The sequence below is a fragment of the Myxine glutinosa genome, chromosome 7 (assembly GCF_964187855.1).
Source record: "Myxine glutinosa chromosome 7, kmMyxGlut1.1, whole genome shotgun sequence".
NCBI classification, from domain to species: domain Eukaryota; kingdom Metazoa; phylum Chordata; class Myxini; order Myxiniformes; family Myxinidae; genus Myxine; species Myxine glutinosa.
The window spans coordinates 127,888,108-127,911,662 of record NC_136267.1 but is presented as its reverse complement, the minus strand read 5'-3'; the positions used below and the strand labels follow the sequence as shown (position 1 = coordinate 127,911,662).

At 45.3% G+C, this 23,555-nt stretch overlaps 1 protein-coding gene across 1 annotated transcript in view; it reads right to left on the bottom strand.

Annotated features, from left to right (window-relative positions):
* Nucleotides 1-21,178, bottom strand: part of LOC144893005 (myopalladin-like) — a 30,151-nt gene extending 8,973 nt beyond the window's left edge. Inside the window, exons 1-5 of the mRNA XM_078782292.1 lie at nucleotides 21,012-21,178; nucleotides 20,133-20,813; nucleotides 12,791-12,913; nucleotides 4,152-4,205; nucleotides 3,877-3,918 (exon numbers count right to left, since the gene is read on the bottom strand). Coding sequence (XP_078638418.1) covers nucleotides 3,877-3,918; nucleotides 4,152-4,205; nucleotides 12,791-12,913; nucleotides 20,133-20,514 — 601 coding nt within the window. The 5' untranslated portion in view covers nucleotides 20,515-20,813; nucleotides 21,012-21,178. The remainder of the gene's footprint in view (nucleotides 1-3,876; nucleotides 3,919-4,151; nucleotides 4,206-12,790; nucleotides 12,914-20,132; nucleotides 20,814-21,011) is intronic.
* Between the last annotated feature and the right edge of the window lie 2,377 nt (nucleotides 21,179-23,555).

Below are 23,555 nucleotides of genomic sequence, written 5' to 3'. Positions count from 1 at the left end.
CTCTCGTGGGTTGTGACCATCGCAGCGGTTTGGTGGCGGTTTCCCGCCGTGATCTAGACTTGTAGCGGCGGCGGTCGAGTGCCGCTGCATTTGCCGCTTTGCCGTGATCAACCTTGGCCTCGTGATCATCTCATTGCTCCTGCCTGCCCTCTGCTTGGTCCCGGCTCTGCTCCTGGCTTCACCTACCTGGCTCCTTCGTTTCCTCAGGCCCGCTCCCGTGGGTTGGGACCATTGTTTCACCTCCTCAACCTTGGCCTCGTCTCGTCCCTTCACTCCTGCCTGACATGGCTCTGCGGTACTCCGCCGCAAGGCTCCTTCTGCTCAATACCCGCTCCACCCCATCATGCATCTCTGCCATCAAATCAAATGGACTCCGCCGACGACCCAGGTACATTCACCGTGGCTCCGGTCGTAAGTTTGTATATTTGCAATCAGGTCACTCCATCCCCGTCCTCTGGTCGGCTCAGCGCACTCTCACTCTTCGTCCCAGCGCACCTGGTCACAGCAACGCACACGATCGCACCTCCTGCCTATGAACCCTGGCTAAATCACCTAAATTCATCCCTGCTGTTCAAAACAACATCAGGCTCACCCTGTTCAACACCCGGTCCCTCAACAACAAATGCCTCATCCTGAACGAATACATCCTGGATAACAAACTGGACTTTCTCTGTCTCACCGAAACCTGGCAACAACCTCTGGACTACTACACACTCAACCTCACCACACCCAATGGATATTCCTACGTCAATAAACCACACTCGGGGGGCCGAGGTGGTGGAATTGCCGTTATCCACCATCAAGACATCAAGACCAGCCTCATCCCCATCGCCTCATCCTCATCATTTGAACACCTGGCTTTTAAACTCTCTGGTCGCACGCAGTCAGTCATGGCTGTCGTCTACCACCCTCCCAAACCACACCCATCATTCCTGTCTGACTTCTCCTACTTTCTGACCCAGCTCTGTTCCCTCTCCCCCTCAATCCTCCTCCTTGGTGATTTCAATATCCACATGGACTCCACTGACTCCACAATAACCACTGACTTCACTGATTTACTCACCTGCTTTAACCTCACTCAACATGTCGACTTTCCTACCCATATCCGTGGTCACATTTTGGACCTTGTCTGCTCCACTGGATTAAATTTGCACCATCTCTCTGGCTCCGACCTCACCCTCTCTGACCACTTAGCCATCACTCTGACCATCAACATCCCCGCCCCAACACCAAGGCATTATCGCACTATCAACTTCCATGAGCTAAACGCTCTTTCACCGACCTCATTCTCATCCAGCCTCTCTGAAAAAATGTCCACTTCTCCCTTCATTGACCTCCACACCCCTTCCGACCTCACTGACTACTACAACCACACTCTCTCCTCCTGCCTTGACTAGCTTGCGCCTGTAAAAACCAAAACAGTTTCTTTCACCCACTCTGCTCCCTGGTTTAACCCTGAACTCCGCCTGATGAAAACTCGTGCTCGCCAACTTGAAAGACTCCGCAATAAAACGGGTCTCACAGTTCACTCCCAAGCCTACAAGGACCACCTACAACACTACAAAGATGCCCTCTCCCGCACCCGCTCCGCCTACTACTCTCAAATTATCCACTCTGGCTCCGGAAACCCAAAAGCACTCTTCTCGACAATAAACAAACTCCTCCGCCCCCTGAACACCACCACCCAGTCATTCACAGTAGACAACTGCATCTCCTTCCTCTCTTTCTTCCAATGCAAAATTGACAACATCTACAACAGCTTGACCACCGCCGCACCCGCTCCCCCTCCAACCACCTGCCCCCCTTTGTCCTGCCATCCCCTGTCTCGGTTCTCCCCAATCTCCCCTACTGACCTCTCTGAACTCCTCATAGGAATGAAAACTGCCACCTGCACTCTTGACCCCATCCCCTCCAGCTTTGTCAAGGCTTCCCTCCCTGCTCTCTCTCCACTTATCATTGCAACAATAAACTCCTCCCTGTCTACAGGCATCGTCCCACCTTCCCTCAAAATTGCTGCTGTTACCCCCATTCTACAAAAACCTGGTCTAAACCCGGACACCCTAAACAACTTCAGACCCATCTCCAACCTACCCTTTCTGTCAAAAGTTTTGGAACGTGCTGTAGCCACTCAACTCAAACATCATCTCTCTGCCAATAACCTGTATGAAACATTCCAATCCGGATTCCGCTCCAACCACAGTACTGAAACTGCTCTCCTCAAAATCACCAACGACCTTCTCCTCTCCTCTGACGCTGGCAACCTCAACATTCTCGTCCTCCTCGACCTCAGCGCCGCCTTTGACACCATCGATCACACCATCCTCCTCACCCGACTTGAATCCACCTTTAACGTTACCGGCACTGCCCTCTCTTGGATTAAATCATACCTCTCTGACAGACGCCAGTTCATCTCCATCAATAACTGCAAATCCCCCACTGCTCCCCTCCCCCAAGGTGTCCCCCAAGGTTCAGTTCTTGGCCCCCTCCTCTTCATCCTTTACCTGTCCCCCCTCGGTCACTTAATCCGCCGTCATGGTCTCCAATTCCACTGCTTCGCCGATGACATCCAGCTTTTCATCTCCACCAAGTCCATCTCCACCGACACCCACTCTATCCTGACAAACTGCATCACTGAAATAAAATCCTGGCTTCAAATCAACTTCCTCAAGCTTAACTGTGATAAATCTGAAATAATCATCATTGGCCCAAAAACGCTCACAAAATCCACCTATAACTTTGCCCTCAACATCGACGGTATCCCAGTATCCACCTCCCCTCACATCCGGAATCTTGGCGTCATCTTTGACCAAACCCTTTCCTTCGACAAATACACTAAACAGATCACAAAGTCAGCCTTCTTTCACCTGAAAAACATTGCCCGTCTCCGCTCATCCCTCTCTTCCACGGCTGCAGAAACCCTCATCCACGCCTTCATCACCTCCCGTCTGGACTACTGCAATAGCCTCCTCTGTGGTTCACCCTCAAAAAATCACCAATAAACTCCAATACATTCAGAACTCCGCTGCCCGTCTACTCATCCATTCCCGGACCCGTGACCACATCACCCCCGTCCTTTACAAGCTTCACTGGCTCCCCATCCCCCAGAGAATCCAGTACAAAATCCTCCTCTTGACATACAAAGCCCTCCATAACCTGGCCCCATCCTACCTGGCTGACCTCCTCTCCAGACACACTCCCACCCGCAACCTCCGCTCTGCTGGTACCAACCTCCTGACCCCCTCTATCCGGACCAAATTCAGATCCTGGGGGGACAGGGCCTTCTCCATCGCTGCTCCCACCCTCTGGAACTCACTACCTCACACCATCAGAGACTCCTCCTCACTCACCACATTCAAAACATCACTAAAGACCCACCTGTTCAACACTGCATTCAACATTCAACCCACAGCATTTAACCCCTGACTATCTATTCTCCTTCTCCCTCCTTTTGATTTAAATATTTCCCTATTGATTCTTGTCTTTTTGCAATTGTTGTTTTCATGTATTGTTATGCATTATGTTTTCCACTCTGTAAAAGCGCCTTTGGGCTTCTGGAAAAGCGCTATACAAAATAAATGAATTATTATTATTATTATAATATATATATGTATATATATATATATATATATATATATATATATATATATATATATATATATATATATACACATATATACATACATATATATATATACATACATATATATATATATATATATATACATATATACATATATACATACATATATATATATACATACATATATATATATACATGGGGGCATGCAGCTTTAGGGTTCATATACATGTGCTACTTGGAAATGTCTGCAGCTGTGGAGGGACCTCAGTAGGGTTTGAAACAGCAACAGGGCTTACCTTGTGTGACATTTCTTGGTTGCATTATGCAGTTTTCTGTGGCTAGAAGGGCAGAGTGGTAATTAAAAAAGAACACACACACACATCTCGTTTTTTCATTTCTGTTTCTCACAATTCTGTCTGTCTCTTACACACACACACACACACACACACACACACACACACACACACACACACACACACACACACACACACACACACACACACACACACACACACACACACACACACACACACACACACACACACACACACAACACACACAACTTGCATACCATTATGAACTGGTGTTAGATTTTCTTCAATGTTCTTGTCAACCATTGCTTGTTCTGAAATAAAAAAAGTCATTTAAATCAAGGAATTAATCAAGGATGACAAGGAAAAACAATTATTAAATACAAAGAGGAAATGTTTGGATGGTACATAAAAATCATGTATCATAAATTATACTTTTTATTTCTACATGGGATTGATTGTCTTTCCCATTGTTGTGCCATTGTGGAAATGTATTAGTTTGGGAGTGGCGTGGGGAAGGAGGAGGGGGTGGGGGAAGGGAGATGGTGATGTAATCGTGGTACTCAACATCGGGGGCTTATCTTTTTCCAAATATATTTGGTTATTGTGGCCTGTACGTACTTCTAATCATTACAAACATTGCCTGGATAAACAGCCAAATTATACATCCGAAGGGGTAAAATAGTTCAGCCTTGTAAATATATGACATTGTGGCGGGCACAAGGGGCAATAATTCCGCGCACCAGTGGGTGGCGCGAGCACCCAGGCGGGGACCGATGCCACATGCCCCGCCATTCGACCGATCGGCCACGCCCGGGGACTAGGCGTAGCCTCGGCACATATATGCGGGCTCTAAGCTCGAGCCCGCTCAGTGCTGCAGTTCGAGCTTTCGAAATAAAGACTCTTTTGTTTTAACAAACGCGTTGTGGCCTACCTCTTTGGCAAGCAAGTTGTGTGTGCGCAGCACCACACTTCACTGGTGACCCCGATTGGTTCAGCCGTCGCTGACCACTGAACGCGCCATGGCCACCAACGCCGTCACAGTAAAACTCCCAGAGTTTTGAGAAGCACAGGCCGACGTGTGGTTCGTGCAGGCCGAAGCTCAATTTCAGCTTCGAGGCATAACGGCGGACGAGACCCGTTACTACCACGTGGTCGCCTCCCTCGGGCCCGGCACTGCCGCCCGAGTCATGTCCATCCTGCGGCACCCGCCGGTCGACCACAAGTACGAGGCGCTCAAACGTCTCCTCATCGCCACGTTCGGCCTCACGGAGATCGAATGGGCCGACCACCTCCTGGACCTTCGCGAACTCGGCAAAACACGACCATCCGTGCGGATGGGTTTTATGCTGTCGCTGCTGGGTGACCAAGCCCCGGATTTCTTATTCCGGGTGCTTTTCCTTCGCCAGCTACCTCTACAGGTACGCCTCGCGCTGGCCGGTTCCGAAATAAAGGAACCCCGCGCCCTGGCCGTAGAGGCCGACAAGTTTTTCGCGGCTTGCGACACGCGGTCGAGTTACGGTGCTGCCGTCGTGGATCCCGGGGCAGAGGCTACAGCGTCCCTCGTGGCCGCTGCCGTGCCCCGCCCACCACCACCGCCGCCGAGAACACCGCGGCCGCCGCGGCCGCCGCAAGCCTGGTGCTCTTACCATGCCAGGTTTGGCCACAAGGCTAGGATGTGTCGCCCGCCATGCTCTTTTCACAAGTCGGGAAACGACTGGGCTGGCGCTCATTAGCGGCCCTGAGAGTCGGCCATTCCGGCAGCCTCCTGTTCATTATGGACACCTTGTCCGGGCGCCGTTTCCTCTGCGATACAGGAGCGCAGGTAAGCGTCAACCCCGCCTCCACGTCCGACAAGCGAACGGCGGGCCGGGGCCCCACGTTGCTTGCCACCAACGGTACACCCATCCGCACATTCGGGAAGCGCTGCCTCTCCCTGCGGTTCAGAGGGCAGCGCTTTCAATGGTCGTTCGTGACCGCCAGCGTGCCAATGGTATTGCTTGGTGCGGACTTCCTATGTGCGAATGGGTTGTTGGTCGACGTGAAGCGCAGACGGCTCGTCCAGGCCGAAACCTTTAGCTCGCTCGCTTGTTCGCTGAGCGGCTCGTTGAGCGGCTCACTGAGCGGCTCACCGAGCAGCTTGCCAAGCGGCTTGCTGGAAGGTTCCGTCCCGGCGAGTTTAGTTTGCACGCTTCCGGCAGCGGACGACTTTACCCACCTCCTCGCCAGTTTCCCGGCCCTCACGCGGCCCACCTTCTCAGCGGTGGCCGTTAAACACGGGGTGGAGCATCACATCCCCACGGTCGGGCCGCCGGTCTATGCCCAGGCACGCCGACTCGAGCCCACGAAGCTCACCATGGCGAAAGCGGAGTTCGCCACGCTGGAGCGGCTGGGGATCGTACGGCGCTCCAACAGCGCTTGGGCTTCTCCGCTGCACATCGTGCCGAAGCCCGGCGGGGGATGGCGGCCGTGCGGGGACTACCGCTGGCTCAACGATGCCACCACCCCCGACCGCTACCCGGTCCCACACATTCAGGACTACCATCGGGTCCCCGTCCAACCGGATGACGTCCCGAAGATGGCCGTCATCACCCCTTTCGGCCTCTTCGAATTCCTAAGGATGCTATTCGGGTTGAAGATTGCGGCTCAGGCATTCCAGCGGCTTATGGATAGCGTCTTGCGCGACTTACCTTTCCTGTTTGTCTATCTGGACGACATCCTAGTCGCGAGCGTGTCCCGGGAGGAGCACCTGCTCCACATCCGCACGCTTTTCGAACGCCTGGGCCAGCATGGCCTAATCATCAACCCCGCCAAGTGCCGTTTCGGCGTCGCCACCATTGACTTCTTGGGCCACCGCATCACCGAGCACGGGGCCGTCGCTTTACCGGCAAAGGTGGAGGCGGTCAGGGATTTCCTGCGGCCCCGCACGATCAAGGGGCTCCAGGAGTTCCTGGACATGGTAAACTTTTACCACCGCTTCGTGCCCCACGTCACCCGGCTCCTCCGCCCCTTGCATGAGGCCCTTCGGGGCAAGCCGGGCAAAGGTGACATCGCATGGTCGGAGCCGATGGCCGCGGCGTTCGCGGGCGCAAAGCTGGCTCTGGCCGACGCCACCATGCTGGCGCACCCGGCGCCCGATGCACCGATCGCCCTCACCACCGACGCGTCGGACTATGCGGTGGGCGCGGTGCACGAGCAATGGGTGCGTGGTGCTTGGCAACCGCTGGCGTTTTTCAGCCGGCAGCTTCGCCCGCTCGAACGCCGCTATAGCACCTTCGACCGCGAGTTGCTCGGGCTCCACCTGGCGGTCCGACACTTCCGCCATCTGCTGGAGGGCCGCCCGTTCACGGCCTTCGTTGACCACAAGCCCCTTGTGTTCGCGATGGCCAAGGTCGCCGAGCCATGGTCGGCATGGCAGCAGCGCCACCTCTCTGCCGTGTCAGAGTACACGACGGTCATCCGTCACGTGGCGGGTAAGGACAACCCGGAGGCGGATTGCCTTTCCCGGTCCGTCGTGCACGCGGTCCACCTCGGGGTCGACTATGCCCAGATGGCGGAGGCCCAGACCGCCGACCACGGTGTCCAGGCCTTGCGGCCCGCCATCACGGGCCTCCCCGTCACCGAGGTGCCGTTCGACGCAGCGGGCACGGCCCTCCTATTCGACGTCTCCCTCAGCCGGCCTCGCCCCATCGTGCCCGCTGGCTGGCAGCGCCCAGTGTTCGACGCCATCCACGGCCTGTCCCACCCTGGCGCGAGGGCATCCCAGAAACTCGTCGGGACGAAGTTCGTCTGGCATGGCCTCAGGAAGGACGTCCGCGACTGGGCCAGGACGTACCTCGCATGCCAGCGCGCAAAGGTCCACCGCCACACCCAGGCACCATTGGACCCGTTTACGGTGCCCGAGTGGCGGTTCGACCACGTGCATCTCGACTTGGTGGGACCTCTGCCCCCCTCGCGAGGGTTCACCCACCTCCTCACCATGGTCGACCGCACCACACGGTGGCCGGAGGCCGTCCCATTGGCGGCGACGTCCGCGGCTGAGGTGGCGCAAGCCTTTATCGCCACTTGGGTTGCCCGGTTCGGTGCCTCCTCGGACATCTCGTCCGACCGCGGCCCCCAGTTCACCTTGGAGCTCTGGGCCGCGGTGGCGCAAGGGCTCGGGGTGAAACTACACCGCACCACGGCCTATTACCCCCAGGCCAATGGCCTGTGCGAGCGCTTTCATCACTCCATGAAGGCCGTGCTCCGGGCCAGCCTCTGCGACGGTGGCTGGGTCGACAGACTCCCCTGGGTCCTGCTGGGCCTCAGGACGGCGCCCAAGGATGACCTGCGCACATCCTCGGCGGAGCTGGTCTTTGGGCAACCACTGTGGGTACCGGGTGAATTTATCCCCGACTCCACGGCTCCTTGGTCCGCGGCGCAACAGTGCTCCGCCCTTCAGGAGACCGCCCGGAGGTTCGCCCCGGTGCCAACGGCACACCACGGTTGCCCGCCTTCCCACGTCGCCCCGGAGCTTCGCACGGCAAAGTATGTGTTCATCCGGCACGACGCCCACCGGGCACCGCTACGGCCCCCGTACGACGGGCCCTTCCGCTTGATGGAGACCGGGGACAAATTTTTCACGGTAGACATCGGCGGTGCCCCGGATCGCATTTCCATGGACCTCCTCAAGCCGGCCCACCTCGATCCGGACCACCCCCTGCCAGCAGCTCTGCCTCCACGTCGAGGCCGCCTCCCGGCGGTCGGACCCCCGGCACCCCCGCCAGCAGCTCTGCCTCCGCGTCGAGGCTGCCCCCCGGCGGTCGGACCCCTGGCACCCCCCAGCCCCGCCGGCCTGCTACCCCCCAGCCCTGCACCCATCGCCAGGGGGCGTTTTGGCCGGGTCATCCGGCTTCCCCGCAAACTCACCTTTCAGGTGCGCGGGAATTCTGGGGGGGCGCGTGTGGCGGGCACAAGGGGCAATAATTCCGCGCACCAGTGGGTGGCGTGAGCGCCCAGGTGGGGACCGATGGCACATGCCCCGCCCTTCGACCGATCGGCCACGCCCGGGGACTAGGCGTGGCCTCGGCACATATATGCGGGCTCTAAGCTCGAGCAAACCAAACTAAATGTCTGAGGTTTAAATAAGACAGGCTCCTCAAAGATCCTCTCTAATCACTACTTCAAATACCTAAAATTAGAATCAGGTGCACCAGTTCAGGTGCAAATGATTAGAACATCATTAGAGAGGATCTTGGAGGAGCCTGTCTTATTTAAACCTCAGACATTTAGTTTGGTTTGCTCTTTGTTGTTGAAGTGTGTGGCGTCACCATGCCTAGATCAAAAGAGCCCTCTGAGGCCTTCAGAAAGAAGGCTATAGATGCCTACGAGTCTGGGAAGGGATTTAAAAAGATCTCCAAACAATTTGAAATCAATCATTCGACTGTCCGGAAGATCATGTACAAGTGGAGAAGATTCCAAACAACTGCCAACTTGTTCAGGCCAGGCCGCCCCAGCAAGTTCAGCCCGAGAGCAGACCGCAAGATGATGAAATAAGTCTCTAAGAACCCCAGAATGTCATCACGGGACCGACATGTAGCTCTTGCCACTGTTGATGTCAAAGTGCATGAGTCTACCATTAGAAAGAGGCTGCACAAATTTGATCTACATGGGAGGTGTGCCAGGAGGAAACCTTTGCTGTCCAGAAAGAACATCAGGGCAAGACTAAAGTTTACCAATGAACACCTAGGCAAAGTCCAGCACTTCTGGAACAATGTGCTCTGGACAGATGAGTCAAAGGTAGAGCTATTTGGCCACAGTACCAGAAGACATGTTTGGCGAAAACCAAAGACAGCATTTGACCACAAGAACCTGATACCAACTGTAAAGCATGGTGGTGGAAATATTATGGTTTGGGGCAGCTTTGCTGCATCAGGGCCTGGGCAGCTCACCATCATAGAATCCACTATGAATTCTTCATTGTACCAGAGGGTGCTTGAGGATAATGTGAGGCCATTTGTCGGAGAGTTGAAGCTCAACCGAAGGTGGACCTTGCAACATGACAATGACCCGAAACATACCAGTAAATCCACCAAGGAATGGCTGAAAAGAAAGAAATGGAAGGTTCTGGAATGGCCAAGTCAAAGCCCGGATCTAAATCCCATCGAGATGTTGTGGGGGATTTGAAACGAGCTGTGCATGCAAGAAACCCCTCAAACATCGCACAGCTGAAAGAATTCTGCATGGAGGAGTGGGAAAAAATTTCTCCCAGCCGATGTCAGAGACTGGTAGACAGTTATAAGAAACGCCTACTTGAGGTTGTTTCTGCCAAAGGGGGCAATACCACCTATTAGAGCCAAGGGTGTACTTACTTTTTCCACATGCGAAATTTGCATTTATGTTTATTTAAATTATACAATGGACTACAAAATGTAAATGTTTCATGATATTTGTTATATTATATCACCTTTATCTGTCAATATTGTTGAAATGAAGATCAAATAGCTGTATGTTGAAATATGTTGAATAAGTCAAAACTTTACATGGGGTGTACTTACTTTTTCACGTGACTGTATATGTATATACTTTTTTTATGTTGAAGGCTCCATTTATATATACACACACACACACACGAGCTTGGCTCAGCTCACTATGCTCTCCTCAACACGAGTCGTTACAGAGGAACGGGCTTATTTTAGCTGAGGCTAATGACTGTACCTGAGTTGCTGTGTTGTCATGATTTACAACAATCATAATACAAACAATTATTTTGCACAAATGTATTTGTAGTGTTTGTGATATTACATTTTTATAGGCAATTTAGGTTGAAGATTTAGGTTGAAAAAAAAACCAATTAAAAAAAGAACCCATCAGCACATACATACTGGAGTGGTAGGTGCAAACTGGAAGTTTGGGACGATTTCACCTCACCACCACGAAATGAAAAACACCTCACCACCACACAATTTAAAACACCTCACCACCACGTGATTCAAAACACCTCACCACCACGTGATTCAAAACACCTCACCACCAAGTAATTTAAAACACCTCACCACCAAGTAATTCAAAACACCTCACCACCACATTATTAAAAACACCTCACCACCACGAAATGAAAAAACACCACACCACCACATAATTTAAAACACCTCACCACCACGTGATTCAAAACACCTTACCACGAAATAAATTAAAACACCTCACCACCAAGTAATTCAAAACACCTCACCACCACGTGATTCAAAACACCTCACCACCAAGTAATTCAAAACACCTCACCACCACATTATTAAAAACACCTCACCACCACGAAATGAAAAAACACCACACCACCACATAATTTAAAACACCTCACCACCACGTGATTCAAAACACCTCACAGCCATAAAACACGTAATAAAAACACCTCACAGCCACGAAATTAAAAACACCTCACCACCACATCATATAAAACACCTCACCACCAAATAATTCAAATCACCTCACCACCACGTCATTTAAAAACACCTCACAGCCATAAAACACGTAATAAAAACACCTCACAGCCACGAAATTAAAAACACCTCACCACCACATAATTATAAATACCTTACCACCACGTAATGGTAAGGCGTAATGGTAAGGTAATGGCTGTTCCTCACAGCCACCATCATGTAGGGGTGTACTTACTTTTTCCACATGCGAAATTTGCATTTATGTTTATTTAAATTATACAATGGACTACAAAATGTAAATGTTTCATGATATTTGTTATATTATATCACCTTTATCTATCAATATTGTTGAAATGAAGATCAAATAGCTGTATGTTGAAATATGTTGAAAAAGTCAAAACTTTACATGGGGTGTACTTACTTTTTCACGTGACTGTATATATATACGTATATTAAATACAGTATATATAAATAATGTTATGACCATGAGGGAGCATGATAAAAAAGTTTCCTTGGATGGGAAGAGTAAAAAGGCCATCCAAATATCCGTATTGAACTAAATATTGTCCCTGGTTCCTACAAATGCATTTGTCATGCAAGTCAAGTGATGAAATGACCAGTATTGTGAATTTTTGTACATCAAAAAAAAGTATATATATATATATATATTGCTGTACAATTGAGCTGTATATAAATTGAGCTGGATACCAGCACACATGGCTTCTCTTCCAAAATATATCACGAGATTTTAAAAGTTCTTCATGTATCGTGCGATATAAGACATTTGATCACGAAGCAAGTCATGCTGTCATTATGGTGTTGTTGCTGTTTTTTATTGTTGATGTAATTGCTGTGTTTTTAAACTAGAATATTCAAATGAAGCATCTCATAAGACGAAGAAGGTGACCGCCGAAATGTCTTGTGTGAGTAATCATGGGCTCAAACAGCAAGAGGAAAAAAAACCCTCCACATCCAAACTTGAAGGTAAATTATTGAGAGTTTGCCAATTGGCAGAAACCTAACATATCTGCGATAGCAATGATTTAGTATGTCACCTGCATGGCAATGATTTAGCATGTCACCTGCATTGCACTTGAAGGGCTGTGTCGCTTCGGTCATGACGCCCCATCGAGAAACGGTAAAAATGGCAGTGATTCGATTGAATCAATCGGTAAAAAAAATAGTGCGTTTACTGAGTTACGTCCTTGCAGTTTTTAGGTTTCAAGCCAGATTTTAGCTTTGGATGCAGAATCTTGATAAGTTGGGACTGTGATGCTTGTAAGCAAGTAATATATTATTTGAAAGCATAATTCTGCTTTGACTACCTGGACTCTTTCAACTGGGGTGATAACACTTCTGGATTGTTCTTCCAACAAAAAATAATATTTTTGTCATAGTTTGCTCTTTATCCCTGCCTTGATTATCTTTAGAAAGTGATCATTGAGGTTCGCTGCTTGTCGTTACTTTAAACCTGACCCACGCACCTTTAATGTTGAATGTGACTCGTGCGACACTCTCCGCTCTGCCCTTCTCATTCTCCGCGCAGCATGTGTACGTCCCCCCATCACTCGCCTTTGCATTGTCAATGGTGAGCGAACACATATCACCTGGAACACACAGCAAGCACCTTGAGCCATGAGAAAAATTCTGACGTTCACACATACACCGCAAAATGAAATAAAGGAATTGCAAAAAAAGAAAAAGGAAGTAAAATAAAAAAATAAAAAATAAATAATATATATATACATATATATATATATATATATATATATATATATATATATATATATATATATATATATATATATATATATATATCCATATAAATATATATATATATATCCATATAAATATATATGTATACATATACTGTATATATACATACAGTATATTCATATATATATATATACATATATATATATTCATATTATTTATATATATATATATATATATATATATATATATATATATATATATATATATATATATATATATACAGTCATCCCTCGCTATATCGCGGTTCACTTTTCGCGGATTCGGTACATCGCGGTTTTTTCTCGCTAGTATATGTAAAATTATATCGCGGATTTTTCGCTATATCGCGGGATTTTGCGGTATAAATGTATTTTTATATACTATTATTTTAAATATTTTTGTGGTAAAATAAGCATTTTCTAGCCTAAAAAATTAAAAAACGTAAAGAAATAAGAAAAATACAGTATTTAAAACATATTACAAGAAATAAAATACTGTACATAGTGTACAGTAGAAGGGTAGACAAAGAGTCGTGCGTATGGAAAACGCCAGTACATTCATCATCGTCATCACCTTCATCGTCATCAATACTGCACAGCTAATTCATCATCATCTTCATCACGCAAGTTGTAGTATTGAAGAGCCGGGGCTCTTGCTTGATACGGACGAAATGACGGGCAAGACACAAACTCGTCCGAGAAGATATTTATTCTCAAAACCAACTCGGGAACACTGAAAAGCCCATTTATCGGGCTGCATTATAAAGCACAACCAGAAACCGAAAGCCACGCCTCTCAAGCGTGGCGTGCTTCGGTGAATCGGTGGTCACGTGATCAACAGGTGTAGCTGATTATACCCGCAAAGCGCGGCACGCTTTAGCGGTCACGTGACCAGCCACTCTCGCGCCGGGAATCCCCGCCGGTGACGTCACCGGCTGGAGCAAGGAGATTCTGATGCTGGTCTTGCTTGGGGAACCCATGGGTAGCTACAGTATCTTCAATGGTGAGTACCCATTAGAATTTTATATGTTGTTAAAATTACGTATGTTTAAGAGTGTAAAAAGTGTTTAAGAGTATAGGAAGTGTTTATAAGAGTATGGGAAAGGTTAATAAGAGTGTGGGGAGTTCATAATGCTTTAAAATATATATAAAAAAAATAAAAAAATATGGTCGCTACTTCGCGGATTTTCGTTTATCGCGGGGGGTTCTGGAACGTAACCCCCGCGATAAACGAGGGTTCACTGTATATATATATATATATGCATTATATATATACACCTGCATTTTTATATATTGATTAATTGACTAATTAATATATATATTAATTGTTGTAACATTGACTTTAAATTGTTGTAGCAGCTTTATTTATGAACTGATATTAGTGAAACAAAATGTAAATGTCTACAGTGCATTCAGAAAGTATTCAGACCCCTTCACTTTTTTCACATTTTGTTATGTTGCAGCCTTATGCTGAAATCGTTTAAATTCTTTTTTTCCCTCATCAATCTACACTCAATACCCCATAATGACAAAGAGAAACCAGGATTTTAGAAAGTTTTGCAAATTTATTAAAAAGAAAAAACTGAAACTGAGTCTTCGCCAATCGGCACTCGGCTTCCTCCTCGGCCTTCCTTCAACCAATCAGCGGGTAGCTTCCTGCTCCGCCCTGGCTAATCACGAGTCCCTTCTCACCCAGACTTTCCCGATGGTGAACTCCCGTCCAATAGTGAGTCACTTCTTGCTCCGCCCTGACCAATCACGGCTCCTCGGGGTGTGTCTCCCGCCTGCCTGTCTTTCGTGGCGATGTAGCTGGTGCGTCGCAAATGGCAGTGTTCAGAACTGGCTTCCGGTTGGTTTTATGGTTATTATTTAGTGCAATAAATGGGCATTTCTCGCTAGTGTCTCAGGTGCAGTGCCAAAAGAGCCAAAGGATAAATCACATAGGGTAAGACTTACAAGGGATAATTTATCCTTATGCCCTAATCTCGTTAACATGCCCGCCCCCTCGTGACAGGGACAAAGATACACGTTACTCCAACATTCGGCTAAACAGAACTTATTACATGTGGATGGTTCTTACCCGACATCCGGAGCACCTACGTATCCGAATCTACCTGACTCTACATATCACGACCCCACAAACATAACAATATATATCTAAATATCTATAAAGCTCAGTTGACTTTTAGCTCCACCAAATAACAGTGAAACGGAGTTGAGTAAAAGGGTGAAAATTCTACAGATGCTGTGATAAATAACTACCTCTATTGGTTTGAATGTTTGAAAGAGAATACACGTCTGGATCAATTTTTGAATTAAATTTAAATCCCGATTTATATCTATATATAAACGCAAGTTGTCTGTGTGTCCGCGTTTTATTCAGAGATGGCTGAACGGATCTTCATCAAACTTTCAGAGGTTCATCAGTGAGTGGTTGGGAGTGTTTTAGGCAAAGATTTTTTATTTTTTTTAAAGTTGTTTTTTTTGGAGTAAAAAAAAAAAATCGCTCGATAGTGCGAAAGCCTTTTTAAATGAATGACAGTTATATACAAGTACATATTCGCATAAATAAATACAAAACAATTACCAGACATTTGAATACAAATAAATCAAACAATTCCGGAAGTGTACGAATTTGGTAGTATGGCTTCGTCTTCTTCCTGATGGTCATCACTGCACATCGGATTTTTATGTGAAAAAATAAAAAATATTTTTTCACATAAAACGGCTTTTTTGCGCGCAAAAAAATTATTTTGCTATTTTCGGAGAAAAAAAGAATTTCGCCCTTTTTCGGGAAAAATAAAATAAAATGCCCTTTTTGGTCTGGCAACGCTAAAAATAATTAGGGAATTTTTCGAAATTTTAAAATGCGATCGAAATTTTAAACTGCGATCGAAATTTTTAACTGCGATCGATCTCAAAAACAAAACGTTGCGTCCACTTGCGTGCGTTGCGTCCCCAGCGTGTACAGCAGTGAGGCGGTGTACTACAGTGAGAGAGTGTACACAAAGTGTGAACAAGTCTCCTATCAAGATGAGTGCTGCTCTTCGTGACAAGTGGCTGAAGGAATTCAACGCTGGCGGTGATGGGGCCACCTTCAAGTACGTGTCGAGTGACACGGCTTTCTGTCGAGCTTGTGAAAAGACTTTCCGGGCGAAGCAGAAGTCTGAGCTGGCCCAACATGTCCGAGGAGACCGCCACAAGAGCAACTTGGCCTTGAAGAAGAAGAGGACGGTCACACAAGCCACCATGGAGGACTTTGGTGGCGGAAAGAGGCACAAGTGTGACGTCGTGGCTCAGGAGCTGTGCCAGGCCATGCTGGCCGCTGGCATCCCATGGTCGAAATTGGAAAACCCTGCCCTCCGGTCGTTCCTGGAGAAGCACATCACTCTCCAGATCCCCGATGAAAGATGGATTCGAAAGCACTACCTCGACAAGTGCTATGACGAGGCCTTGGAGGGGATCCATGCCGACCTCGGACAGCAGCCCATCTGGCTGTCCGTCGACGAGACGACCGATTCGGCAGGTCGATATGTGGCCAACATCATCGCGGGACGCTTGTCCAAGGAGGGGTATTTTCGTCCAGTGCATGTTTCTGGAGAAGACCAACTCTGGGGAGATCGTGCGCGCATTCAATGACACGCTGCGCTATCTTTGGCCTGATTTCAAGCCGGAGTGCCTCAAGGTCCTCGTCAGCGACGCCGCTGCCTATATGATCAAGGCCAGCCATGCCCTGAAGGAACTCTTCCCGGACTAGCTGCATGTGACTTGCGTTGCCCACGCGCTCCACCATGTCTGCGAGACAGTCCGAGAAATGTTCAAGGACGTTAACGACCTGATTGCCACGACGAAGAAGGTGTTCGTCAAAGCCCCGTCGCGTGTTGTCCTTTGGAAGGAGCAGCAGCCCAATCTTTCTCTCCCCCCGGAGCCCATTCTGACTTGGTGGGGGACGTGGATCGACGCCGCAGTGTTTTACGCCGAGCACTTCGAGGCCGTTAAGGACATTGTGGACCAGCTGAACGATGACGACGCGATGGCAATCCGGAGTGCCAAGGACCTGTTCGGAAAGGCGGACATCAAGCTCAGTTTGGTCTTCTTAAATGCCCACGTGTCGTTCATCCCGAAGATCCTTAAGCAGCTGGAGGAGGCCGGCATGGAGCTGGCCAAGGCCTTCCAGCTCCTTGATCAGGCCAAGGAGGAGCTCGAAAAGATCCGAGGCTGCCGTAAGGAGATCCTGCTCACCAAGTTCAAGGCGGTGCTGCAGCGTAATGCCGACATTGGTGTGCTGAGGACAGTGGCTTTGATCCTGGATGGAGATCAGCATGGATCTGAGGTTGGTGTGCCGGCTGGAGTCAAGCTTGCCGACATCCCCCTCTTAAGGTACTGCCCCATCGTCAGCGTCGACGTGGAAAGGTCCTTCTCCGTCTACAGAAACGTCCTCACCGACCGCCGACACCGCCTCACCAAGGAGAACATTACCAAGAAAATGATTTCAAACACCTACTTTAACCGTTCCTAAAAGGGTCTTGTCAATTTCTTCTAGTCCTCTACTTATCAAACAATGCGGTTGCAATAAAGGTACCTGAACGTCATTTTTTACCTGTTTACTAGCCCAGAGTGCTTAATGTTGTGCAGGAAAAAGCTTACCATTTTTTGTTCTTTTTTTGACTGATTTCTGAAAAACTTGGTAATAATAAAAAATGAATAAAACGGGGGAAAAAAATATTTCGGGATTTTTTCACATAAAAAAAAAAAATTCCCGCTTTTCAAAACATAAAAGGCCTATTTTCTTAACATAAAAATCCGTAGTCTAGTCATCACACTTAACTCAGAAACGTGAGCAACATTCACTCAGAAACGTGAGCCACATTAACTCAGATACGTGAGCCACTCCCCTTCCTCTTCTGCCTCCCTCCTCCCCTCCCCCTCCCTCCCCCCTCCCTTTCCCCCCTCCCCTCCTCCTCCCCTCGCCCCTCCCCTCCCCTTTAAGATATAAATTCTCCATAAAAGAGCTTCCACTTCTGACTTCTCCCCTCACGGCCCTGTCTGCTTGGTGTTGCGATGACTCGGCTGGCGGCGCCAGCGGTATTTGAATGTCCTGGTTCCGGTTACTTTTACATCATGTTTTTAGTATAGGTGTGGAATGCATAGCTGGTGTGGTGTGTGTCATAAGGAACAAGGGAAAAAATCACAGAGGTCATTTACATACAGGGGATTTACCCTTGACCCCTACCTAATTCAAATAGCTCCACCCTCGCCATAGAGACAAACATACGACCTTACGCAACATCCGGCCTAATGGATTCCCTACTTAGTTACATGGAGGTTCTTCTTCTTCGTCGCAACATTCGGAGCACACTACTTATACAATCATATCTGGCCCTATGAGGTATTTCATTGGCTACCCCCCATAAACGGAACAATATATATATACAAATATATATACAAATATATATACAAATATATATACAAATATATATACAAATATATATATAAATATACATACAAATATATATACAAATATGTATACAAATATATATACAAATATATATACAAATATATATACAAATATGTATACAAATATATATACAAATATATATATAAATATATATGCAATATATATATACAAATATATATATAAATATATATGCAATATATATATACAAATATATATACAAATATATATACAAATATATATACAAATATATATACAAATATATATACAAATATGTATACAAATATATATACAAATATATATACAAATATGTATACAAATATATATACAAATATATATACAAATATATATACAAATATATATACAAATATGTATACAAATATATATACAAATATATATACAAATATGTATACAAATATATATACAAATATGTATACAAATATATATACAAATATATATACAAATATATATACAAATATATATATAAATATATATACAAATATATATATAAATATATATGCAATATATATATACAAATATATACACAAATATATATATACAAATATATATACAAATATATATACAAATATATATACAAATATGTATACAAATATATATACAAATATGTATACAAATATATATACAAATATATATACAAATATATATACAAATATGTATACAAATATATATACAAATATATATACAAATATATATACAAATATATATACAAATATGTATACAAATATATATACAAATATATATACAAATATATATACAAATATATATACAAATATATATACAAATATATATACAAATATATATACAAATATATATACAAATATATATACAAATATATATACAAATATATATACAAATATATATACAAATATATATACAAATATATATACAAATATATATACAAATATATATACAAATATATATACAAATATATATACAAATATATATACAAATATATATACAAATATATATACAAATATATATACAAATATATATACAAATATATATACAAATATATATACAAATATATATACAAATATATATACAAATATGTATACAAATATATATACAAATATATATATAAATATATATGCAATATATATATACAAATATATACACAAATATATATATACAAATATATATATACAAATATATACATATACAAATATATATATACAAATATATATATATATATACAAATATATATACAAATATATGTATATATATAAATGAGCTGAAAAGAAAATAGTATATAGTATGTGCCAGAACATATGTTTGGGGATGCCATATTTGAAAAGTAATGTTATGATTGTAAGGGAGCATTACATAGCTTTGTGCTTGGGTGGCAAGAATAGACAGGTCGTAACAGGTTCGTTGGAATTTATTTGTCATGTCAGAGAAGTGACAAAATGAACAGTATTGTGAACTTTGGTGTATAAAAAAAGAAATCACTGCTTGAACTTCATTTGTTCAGACATTTATTTTTATCTGCTTAATTTTTAGCAGGAAATAGCAATTAATTAACCGCATTGAGAAATAAGATTATAAAATACACCGATGTCCTAAATATTTTTGTATATAAACCAGGTGCCGACTCACCGAGGTGTGAAATGTGCACCGAGGATGCACCATGGAGTGGCCTCCCGTTCATGGTCCAGGCGACCCTGGCCACGGGACAGCCGGCCTGTAAGCGGCAGTGCAGCTGGAGGGAGTCCCCATGCCACAGGGTCGTATTTGCGAGCTGTCGGACAAAATGTGGCGCCACACGAGCCACGCTTCCTGGTGGAGCCTTTTCAAGGCTCTGGGGTTTCACTCCCTGAGGAGCCTTTTGCTCTTCACCTTGTTTCGGCGGATTACTCTTTTTTTTGGTCAAAACCGACCGAAAGTCCACTTGTTGTGTGGCCTTGGAGTTCCCCTTGTCTTCGAACAGCGATGCCCTGGACTTCACCTGGCTGGATGCGGTGGACATTCGAGAAGCCATTGTGGACTCTTCCAGCAGTTCTGCGATATTGAGTTTCTGAATGCCACGCGATGCTGAACGTCGGAATGCACGTTGGCAATATCAGACGGTGTGGGCGGCGATGTTTCGGACTTTTTTTTTTTTACTTCGTGAACTTTTTGTTTCACAACCCCTTGTGCCGATAACTTTACACGCCAAGTGTTTCTTGCAAATCCCTGACTATATACGGGAAAAGTTTACGGATGCCTACGCAGGGTTATCCCAAGCTTTATTTAGAGAAAGCAGAAGTCCAGTGGAAAATTGCTTCTATGCCAAACATACTTTGGTCCATGGTCGGGATCACTGTTTTACGAGCAGATGAATCACTGCAATAAGTCATAATTGTACCCGAGAGAAATGGCATGATGGATTAGATTGGACCCTCTCGATACCTGCCGACATTAACGGTGTTGTCAATTTTGTGTCAATCCTATATGTACTCATTTAAAGCCTGGTGTTGGATTAACGCTTAAGGTGGCTGGCTTAAGATCCTCGAGTCTAATACTTTAATAATAAAGAAGCCCCTGTCGTGCCATTGAATTAACACCATGCAGGTTGACTCAACCTGTCATCCTTCCGAGGTTGGTAAACTGAGTACCGGGTAGTTGGTAAGGGGGCACTGCATCAGCAGCACACCCACTCTCCCAGAAAATGATGCAGCCAATCAGCCACAGGCTGCATACAAATAAATATATATAATTATAAACTCATTTATTGAAAACTCACCCTTGGTGTCTTGGACTGTTGAGATTATTAGTCCGTCCCCTGCACAAGCTTTATTATGATAATACGGAGAAGGCAAATTAATAATTTCGTTAAAAGTTCAACAAAAGGTCAAAGGTCAGCGTCACATAAAATCATCAATTTTCATCCAATTGGCCTGAAATTTAAATTTTCCATTTTAGTTTTGTCATAACATTTTCAACAAAGCTTTATTATTAGAATATGGAGAAGGTAAATTAATAATTTGGTCAAAAGGTCAAAAGGTCAAAGGTCAGCATCACAAAAATTTGTCAATTTTCATCAGATTGACCTGAAATTTAAATAATTTGCATGTCGGGTCACTGAATTGTTCACCAATCAAAAGATAGGAGTCGATTGTTGTTGTTTTTTAGAACAAAATGTGAAAGGGTCGAGGTTGCATAAAATCGTCCAGTTTCATCCAATTGACCTGAAATTTTAAGAATTTGCATATTGGGACACTGAATTGGTTCACCAATCAAAAGCTAGAAGCTGATGGTTTTTTTTTTAGATCAAAAGGTCAAAGGTCAAGGTTGCATAAAATCACCAATTTTCACCCGATTGACCTGAAATTTAAATAATTTGCATGTCGGGTCACTGAATTGTTCACCAATCAAAAGCTAGAAGCTGATTATTTTTTTTAGATCGAAAGCTGGAAGGGCAAGGCTGCATAAAATCATCAATTTTCATTTTGTATTTTTTGTTAAACTGTTTAATTTTCGTTATTTTGAACATATATAAGAAGAAGAAGAAGAAGAAGAAGCAGAGGAAGAAGAAGAAGAAGAAGAAGAAGAATACATCTGAATACAAACGAAACGAATGCGGACAGGCTTTGCATTTTCATATGCTTACTAGTTGTTTGTGAAACTTTCAACATCTCTTGTATTTTGATTATTCTGAATACCTGTTGTTTGTCTCCGATATCATGTATAAGCTGTCAATTAAAAAAAAAGGTGTCTTTCAACTGTTGTAAAAGGAGGTACTTAATTCACATCTTCCAAATGTTATTTGTCTGTTTGTCTATGTATTTTGTCAAACATAATTAATGATTATTTTCTCTCCTAAGTCCACTTTGGAATCTCTATTCATTTCACCTGACTGTACCAAACACCTTCCTCAAAAGCCTATGAGATGTATATTACATGTAAACGCATAAATTAACAGTCTCCACTGGAGTTAAGGTATAAGAGAGCAGCAGTGAAAATGGGAGAAAGTGTGGTATGAATGGATAACTCTCTGGAAGGACTGGAGGGAGCGGAATGAGCCAATAAACACAGGGAGTTAATTTCACAGACGACAAAATAAAGAGAGTGAGGTAATGGAGTTGAGCGTTCAGATTAGAATAGGGGAAGGTAACCAAGTGTGCATTGATGGAAGACCTTGCGAAAACTTGGTGGGATGATGGGGATGGGTGGATGGGTAGGTGGGAGGCCGGAGGTGAGGCAACAGAAAACTGAGATGATTGTAACCTATCTACAGTGGATGAGAAGCAAACCTTGATACTCGGCCTCCTTCTGCGACATGTCAATAACACAGAATCATGGACTTGATCACCTCCAAAGGAGCAAGATGGGAGGTGTCTGCACCACGCCAGAGTGGGTACCCATACTGCATGATACTTTGGTTAAGGACTCATACACTGATTGGCTCTGAGTGGCTCATATTGGACTTAGCTCTGTGGAGAATAGTGAAGCATCAGCTGGCTTTAGAAGCCATTTTAGTGATGTGGTCCACTCAAGATAAGCTATGAGAGGTTGTGAGTCCTATATGCTCAAGGGACTGCATCACTTCCAGGGGCTTGCCAGAGAAGTAAACTATAGGGTTTGAAAGCCGATCCAATTATGGAGGTTTGGTGCAAGAGCACAGGATTTCCCTCGTTGAATGGGGTTTCCTGTGCGGAAAGACGTGTCAGGAAACTGATCAACCCCTTCGAGATCAACAGAGACAGATTCTGCAGCAGGAGAGAGTTGGAGAAGAGATAATGCCTGAGGTCATCCAACATTAACGTCATCCTTTTGGGCCTCATATCTAAATGCAATGGTACATTACATCACTTTGCTTATGATGGGAGAGAAGATTGACCTGTCTTTAGTTGAGTGCATTGGGATGATGTTTGCAACTTTGCAAGATTAAGGCAGGAAACCATCTGAGAAGTACCTGCAAAAGAACAAGGGAAGAGGAGAGGACCAAAGCACAGTTTGTGAAGACGACAGTGCCAATGACGTTGGGGCGAGTTGCAGAGGATGTCAAGATTGACGATGGACTTCTCAACCCTTGTGAGA